At 41.9% G+C, this 8,191-nt stretch overlaps 1 protein-coding gene across 1 annotated transcript in view; it reads left to right on the forward strand.

The window, feature by feature from the left end:
• Positions 1-1,349: 1,349 nt before the first annotated feature.
• The window catches only part of LOC100482052 (disintegrin and metalloproteinase domain-containing protein 1a), an 8,904-nt gene continuing 2,062 nt past the window's right edge, over positions 1,350-8,191 (forward strand). The window contains exon 1 of the mRNA XM_034637964.1: positions 1,350-1,620. Coding sequence (XP_034493855.1) covers positions 1,350-1,620 — 271 coding nt within the window. The remainder of the gene's footprint in view (positions 1,621-8,191) is intronic.

The following is an 8,191-nucleotide window of genomic DNA, read 5'->3' on the forward strand; positions in this document are numbered from 1 at the left end:
TCGGTATTCAGAGAAATACAGATTACATAGCCACAAAGAGATGTCGCTACACACCCACAAGACTGGCTATACGAAACTGAAAATGCCAGGCACTGCTGTGGAACAGCAGAAGCTCTCCTAAACTGCTTCAGAAACCTAAAGCGGCATGCCACTTTGAAATAGCACTTTTAATTTTCTAGTTAAATTTATTTTCTCAAGTACCCCATAACTTAGTTCTTTTACTCTTAGGCAAATGCCCTAGAAATTTCTGCTTATTTGCATCATGTTCCTGGACAATAATGGTCATAAGCAGCACTCTTCATAGTATTCCAAAAGAAAAGAACCCTGTGCTCACAGATAATATGATGAATGTTGTGACTGATCCACACAGAGAAATACATGTGTAGAGCAACATGGCAAGGAACGCACCTATGGCAGCTCCCAAACAGAGTTAAGTGGAAACTTAAATACCATGTGGAACAAAGAGGCCACACTGCATTCGTATGGATTCATAGGAAGTTAAGAGGTAAAACGGGAAGCACTCCCAAAATGTTAAAATAAGGTCCTCCAGAAATCCCCTCCTCCATAAAAACTGTTACAGCACAGGCAAAAAAGAGTCAAAATGCACGTTTTGGAGGTGTGGGAATTAATCCAAGACACAGAACCAGTGAAGCTTGTTTGTTCAAAAATAGGAACAATGAAACGGCTGAATCTTGGTAAGAGCAGCGAGCTGTGTGAGTTTTTAATCGCCCTAGTCCCATATCCCTCTCCCTCAGGTCCCCACTAGCCTCGAAAAACCGCATCATAGCAACTAGGGTAGCTGTGAAAACAGGCAGTCTAGCACCCAGTGGAATGGGCAGAACAGTTTAGAGCCTCCTCAAAAGCACCGTGGCCATAGAACTGTTACTGATTTTATGCCTGGCAGTTCCCCAGAAAACCCCCCTTCATAGGACTTGCCTTGCTATAAACTCTTAGAAGAAAACATAAGGCAAATATTTCATGGCACTGGATTTGGCAAAGATCCCTCTGATGCATGACACCAAAGGCACAGGTAACAAAAAAAACCAGACAAAATGGACTTAAAGAAACTTTAAAAATTTTATGCATCAAAAAACGCTCTGACACAGTAAAAAGGCTACCCACAGAATGGGAGAAAATAATTGCAAATCAAGTGTCTGTCTGATAAGGGATTAATATCCAGAATATACAGAGACACATCTACAACTCAACAACAACAACAACAAAAGAAAGGACGGGATTAAAAAAAATGGGCAGAGACATTTCTGCAAAGAAGATCAAAAATGGCCTAGGAGCACATAAAAAGATGCTGAAAGCCACTCATCATGAGGGAAATGCAAACCAAAGTTACGATGAGATACCGCCTCCCACCCACGAGGATGGCTACTGTCAAAAAAAACCCCAAAACAAAACAGAAAATAAGACATCCTGTGCTGGAGAGGACCTGGAGGAAATTGGAAACCATGTGTGCTGCCAGTCAAAATGTAACATGCTACAGCCGCTGCGGAATACCGGTGTCCTGGCTCCTCCGGAGATCAAACATAGACTTCCCATACGATCCGGCAACTCCACCTCTGGGTATACACCCCAAAGAACTGAAAGCAGGGTCTCGAAGAGCCGTTTGTATGTCCATGTTCACAGCAGCACTATTCACAATAGCTGAAACGCGGAAGCAACCTAAGTGTCCATTGATGGACGACCAATGGAGAAGCAACATGTGGTATAAACTTACAATGAAACACTATTCACCCTCAGAAAGAAAAGAAATCCTGACGTGTGCCACAACATGGATGGACCTTGAGGACACTATGCCAAGTGAAATAAGCCAGCCCACAAAAGACAAATCTTCTATGATTCCATTCACAGGAGGCACCCAGAGTAGTCACAATCCTAGAGAGAGAAAGTAGAATGGTGGTTGCTAGTGGCTAGAGGCAAGCAGGCAACGGGCATTTACAGTTTAATGGCTATAGAGCTCCAGTTATAAGATGAAAAGGAGTCCTGGAGATTGATAGTGGTGACGGCGGCACAACATTATGAACAGATTTATTGCCACGGAAGTGTACACTTAAAAATGGTTACGATGGTAAGTTTTAGGCTATGTGTGTTTTAACTCAATAAAAAAGATTGGAAGGAAAAGTGAAATACTTCTCCCTCTGAGAGAAACACAGCACTGAGAAAGTGAAAAGACAGCCCACAGGATGGGAAAAATATTAGTGGATCATATATCTGGTGGGGACTAGTACCCAGGAAACATTAAGAACTCTTACAACTCAACCAGAAAAAGATGTCCAATTTTAAAGGGCACAGGATGTGCACAGACATTTCTCCAAAGAAGAAATAAAAGATCAGTAAGAAAATGAAAGGATTTGCAATATCATGAATTACCAGAAAACTACAATGAGATAACCATTTTACATCCACTGGGATGGCTAGAATCAAAAAGACAGGCAGTATCGAATGTCAGTGAGGATGTGGAGAAGTTGGAATCCTCATCGACCACTGGCAGGAATGTAAAACTATGTAGCTGCTTTAGAGAACAGCTGGGCAGGTCCTCAAAAGGCTAATCATAGAGTTAACACATGACCGAGCACTTCCACTCCCAAGCACCTACCCAAGGGAAATGGAAACATATGTCCAAGGAACAACTTGTACCCAAATGTCCACGGCAGTATTATTCACGATAGCCAAAAAGTGGAAACAACCAAAATGGTCATCCACTGATGGGTCAAAAAAATAAAATGTGGTATATTCCTTCATTCAAAAAGAATCTATTATTTGGCCCAAAGGAAATGAAGTCCTGACACGTGCTACAACATGGCTCATCCTTGAAAACACATGAGGTGANTGAAAACACGCGAGGTGAAGTAAGTCAGTCACAGAAGACGACAACTTGTAGGAGTCCATTGCTATGAAATACCTGGAACAGACAAAGGCATAGAGCTAGAAAGTACACTGGGGGTGGCCAGGGACTCCGGGGAGCAGGGAAATGAAGAGGGACTGCTAATGAATAGGAGAGTTTTCTTTAGACGGTGAGGAAAATGTTCTAAAATCGATTGCCATGATGGTCGCATAACTTTCTGAACGTACCACAAACCACCGAACTGGACTCATTTTTTTTTTAAGATTTTATTTATTTACTTGACAGAGAGAGAGTACAAGCAGGGGGAGTGGCAGGGAGAGGGAGAAGCAGTCTCCCGCTGAGCAGAGTGCTGGATGCGGGGCTCGATCTCGGGACCCTGGGATCGTGACCTGAGCCGAAGGCGGGTGCTTAACCGACTGAGCCACCCAGGGGCCCCTGAACTGGGCTCTTTAAACGAAGAATATCATGGCATGTGAATTGTATCTCAATAAAGTTGTTATTAAAAGACAAAATAAGAGGGGCGCCTGGGTGGCGCAGTCGTTAAGCGTCTGCCTTCGGCTCAGGGCGTGATCCGGGCAATCCGATCGAGTCCCACATCAGGCTCCTCGGTTGGGAGCCTGCTTCTTCCTCTCCCTCTCCCCTGCTGTGTTCCCTCTCTCACTGGCTGTCTCTGTCTCTGTCTAATAAAGAAATAAAATCTCAAAAAAAGAAAAAAGTAAGATTAAAAAAAAAAAGACAAAATAAGATTACACAATTACACTGGGATGCATATTTAGGAAGCAAAACAAATGTTTTAAAAAGTGAGAAAGTAGTTACCATAAGAGACAGGATCGTGATTATCTCTGAGGCAGGAGGATTTCTGATTGGCAATGGCACATGGGTGACTTCTATGGAGCTAAAACTGTTGATGACTTCACTGGGGTTGTACCTACACAGTTGTTTCCCACCCTCAGTAAAATATACATAACATAAAATTAACCATCTTAACCATTTTTTAAGTGTACAGTTTGGTGGCATTAAGTACATTCACACTGTTGTGCAGCCTTCACCACCATCCATTTCCAGAACTTGTCATCACCCCAAAACTGAAACTTTGTACCCATTAGACAATAACAAATCCCCGTCACTCTTTACCCCAGCTCCTGGTCAACTCTATTCTATTTTCTCTCCCTATGAACTTGACTTTTTGAGGAACCTCATCTAAATGAAATCACAGAGGAGGAGTTAAGATGGCAGGGGAGTACGGGATCCTAATTTCGTCTGGTCCCTGGACTTCAGCTAGATAATTATCAAATCATTCTGAACACCTGCAAGATCAGTTGGAGATCTGAGAAAAGAATTGCTACAATTCTACAAATAGAATAGCGACCACGTTTTGGAAGGTAGGGCGTGTGGAGACGTGAATCTGGGGCAATATATGGGAAGATAGAGCGGAGGGGAGGGAGCTTGGGAGCACAAAATTGGAACTTTTAGAAGTCCGCTACAGTGGGGGACGTCCCTGGCTTCAAGATGCTCAGGGGGCGAAGTGGGATGGAATCCCATGTAGGATAGTGTGGCCCCAGGATCCCCAGAGTCACAAGAAGAAGGGGTGTGTGTGTGTGCGCCAGAGTGTGGCAGAGTTTCCAGGCATCAGAGACGGGAAGCCAGGCTGAAAACAGCAAGTCTAGGAGCCAGCTTTTTGCTCCGTGTTGCCATAAACTGTGAATTGCTGCATGTTCGCATGACTCCTCTCTGGCCAGGGGCCAGCAAAACGCAGAAGCACAGCGAGACAACCTCCCGCTCCCCTGGAAGGATCGGCTTGGGTCCGCACCACAGGAGTCTGTAAAGCTTGGAGACTCGAAACCAGGTGGGGTGGCTGAGATAAAAAAAAAAAAGCTTGGTCACAAGCCGGTCACAAAGAGGATGGTCAGAAACCAGGGAGACAAGAGTGATTGACTGCATTTCTGTGAGGGCTCCCTGGAGAGTGGTGGGGGGTGGACTAGAGATTGGGGCACGACCATATCCAGACCCCTGCACCCCATCAGTGCTGAAAGCCTTCAGAGAACAAAACAGTGTGCAACAAAGTGCAATCTGGAGCTGCCTGCCCTGAGCCCTGTCCCCTGGTAAGGAGAGTGCAACTCCACCTGGCAAGGACACCTGAGAATCACCGAAACACACCCCTCCTCTGGAAGACCAGCTGGAACAACTCCCTAGCACCAAGTTTACCGATCATAGAGAACTGCAAAACTTCAGCTTTTGGGAAAAACCGTATATAGCATTTACGTGGGTTTTTGTATTATGATTTTTTTAGTCTTTCAGTTTTATTTTTTCAGGTTTTTTCTTATTTTTTTAATTCTTTTTTTTCTTATTAAAATTTTTAATATATACATAATTTTTCCTTCCATTGTATTTTATTGTATTTTTGTAGTATTATATAATATATTTATTAAAAGTTTATATATATTTATATATAAATTATATATTATATTTATTATATGTTTATACATAGAAGTTTTTCTTCTTTCCTATATTTGAGATCTAGTTTCTTTTAACAAACAAACCAAAACACACTCAGGATCTACCTTATTGTTTTGCTCTGTTTTACTTCTTGTTTGATTTCTTCTTATTTTTGTTTGTTTCTGTTTTCTTCTGGTTAGTTTTGTTTGTATTTTTCGGTGTTGTTGTTATTTTTGTCTTTTCTCTCTTTCTTCTATTCTTGTCTGGACATAATGATGAGATGGAGAAAGACACGCCAAAAGAAAGAACAGGAGGAAGTACTACTCACTGCCAGGGATTTAATCAATATGGATATAAGTACGATGTCACAACTAGAATTCAAAACAATTATAAAAAAATTATGCTTGGGGGTGCCTGAGTGGCACAGAGGTTAGAAGTCTGCCTTCGGCTCAGGGTGTGATCCCCGTGTTATAGGATCGAGCCACACATCAGGCTCCTCAGCTATGAGCCTGCTTTTTCCTCTCCCACTCCCCCTGCTTGTATTCCCTCTCTCGCTGGCTGTCTCTATCTCTGTTGAATAAATAAATAAAATCTTAAAAAAAAATTATGCTTGGGAAAAAAAGCATAGAAGATACTAGAGAAACATTACTATAGAAACAAAAACTAAAATCTAATTAGGTGAAAATTAAAAATGTGATTACTGAGATGGAGTCAAAAATGGAGGCTCTAACAGCTTGGATAAATGAGGCAGAAGAGAGAGGCAGTGAAATATAAGACAGAACGATGGAAAAGAGGGAAGCTGAGAAAGAGAGAGAAAAACAACTACTGGATGATGAAGGGAGACATTGAGAAGTCAGTGATACCATAAGGTGAAATAATATTCGAATCACAGGGGTCCCAGAAGATGAAGAGGCATGCAGAAGGTCTATTTGAACGAATTATAGCTGAGCACTTCCCTAATCTGGGGAAGGAAAGAGGCATTCAAGTCCTGGAGACACACAGAAACCCCCTCAAAATCAATAAAATAGGTCAACATGTCGACATATGAGAGTGAAGCTTGCAAATTTCAGAGATAAAGAGAAAATCTTGAAAGCAGCTCAGGACAGAAGGTCTGTAACCTACAAGGGTAGAAACATAAGGCTGGCAGCAGACCTGTCCACAGAGATCTGGCAGGCCAGAAAGGACTGGCATGATACGTTCGATGTGTTAAATGGGAAAAAGATGCAGGCAAGAATCCTTTATCCAGCAAGGCTGTCATTCAGAATAGAAGGCAAGATTAAGAGTTTCTAGGACAAACAAAATCTAAAGGAATTCCTAAACACCACACCAGCCCTGCAAGAAATATTAAAGGGCATCCTTTGAGTGAAGAGAGAGCCTAAAAGTAACAAAGATCAGGAAGCAACAGAGACAATCTATAGAAACAGCGATTTTACAGGTAATACAATGGCACTTAATATCTTTCAATAGTTACTCTGAATGTAAACGGACTGAATGCTCCAATCAAAAGACACACAGTATCAGACTGGATAAAAAAACAAGACCCATCGATATGGTGTCTGCAAGAGACTCATTTTAGACCCAAAGGCACCTCCAGATTGAAAGTGAGGGGGTGGAGAACCATTTTTCATGCTAATGGACATCGAAACAAAGCTGGAGTAGCAATCTTTATATCAGACAAACTAGATTTTAAACCAAAGGCTGTAATAAGAGACAAAGAAGGACACTATATCATAATGAAAGGTTCTATCCAACTAGAAGACCCAACAACTGTAAATATTTATGCCCCTAAGTTGGGAGCGGCCAACTATATAAACCAATTAATAACAAAATTAAGGAAACACACTGATAATAGTACAATCATAGTAGGGGACTTTAACACCCTACTCACAGCAACGGACAGATCATCTAAGCAGAAGATAAACAAGGAAACAAGGGCTTTGAATGACACACTGCACCAGATGGCCTTCACAGACATATTCAGAGCATTGCATCCTAAAGCAACAGAATATACATTCTTCTCAAGTGCACACGGAACATTCTCCAGAATAGATCACACAATGGGTCACAGGTCAGGTCTCAACTGGTACAAAAAGAGTGAGATCATACCATGCATGTTTTCAGACCACAATGCTTTGCAACTGGAACACAATCATTGGGGAGTGGGAAGGAACACAAATACATGGAGGTGAAAGAGCATCTTACCAAAGAATGAATGGGTCAACCAGGAAATTAAAGAACAATTTAAAAAATACATGGAGGGGCACCTGGGTGGCACAGCGGTTAGGCGTCTGCCTTCGGCTCAGGGCGTGATCCCGGCGTTACGGGATCGAGCCCCACATCAGGCTCTTCTGCTGTGGGCCTGCTTCTTCCTCTCCCACTCCCCCTGCTTGTGTACCCTCTCTCGCTGGCTGTCTCTCTCTGTCGAATAAATAAAATCTTAAAAAAAGNCAACCAGGAAATTAAAGAACAATTTAAAAAATACATGGAAACAAATGAAAATGAAAACATAACAGTTCAAAACCTTTGGGATGCACCAGAGGCAGTCCGAAGAGCGAAGTATGTAACAATATAAACCTTTCTCAAGAAACAAGAAAAGTCTCAAATACACAACCGAACCTTACACCTAAAGGAGCTGGAGAAAGAACAGCAAATAAAGCCTAAATCCAGCAGGAGAAGAGCAATAATAAAGATTAGAGCAGAAATCAATGACATAGAAATTAAAAAAAAAAAACCCAAACAATAAAGGACAGATCACAGGGAAACTAGGAGCTGGTTCTCTGAAAGAATTAATGAGATCGATAAACCCCTAGCCAGCATTATCATAAAGATAAAAGAACCAAATAAACAAAATCATGAATGAAAGAGGAGAAATCACAACCAACAACAAGGAAACACAAA

This window comes from Ailuropoda melanoleuca, chromosome 12 (assembly GCF_002007445.2).
Source record: "Ailuropoda melanoleuca isolate Jingjing chromosome 12, ASM200744v2, whole genome shotgun sequence".
In the NCBI taxonomy this organism is placed as follows: domain Eukaryota; kingdom Metazoa; phylum Chordata; class Mammalia; order Carnivora; family Ursidae; genus Ailuropoda; species Ailuropoda melanoleuca.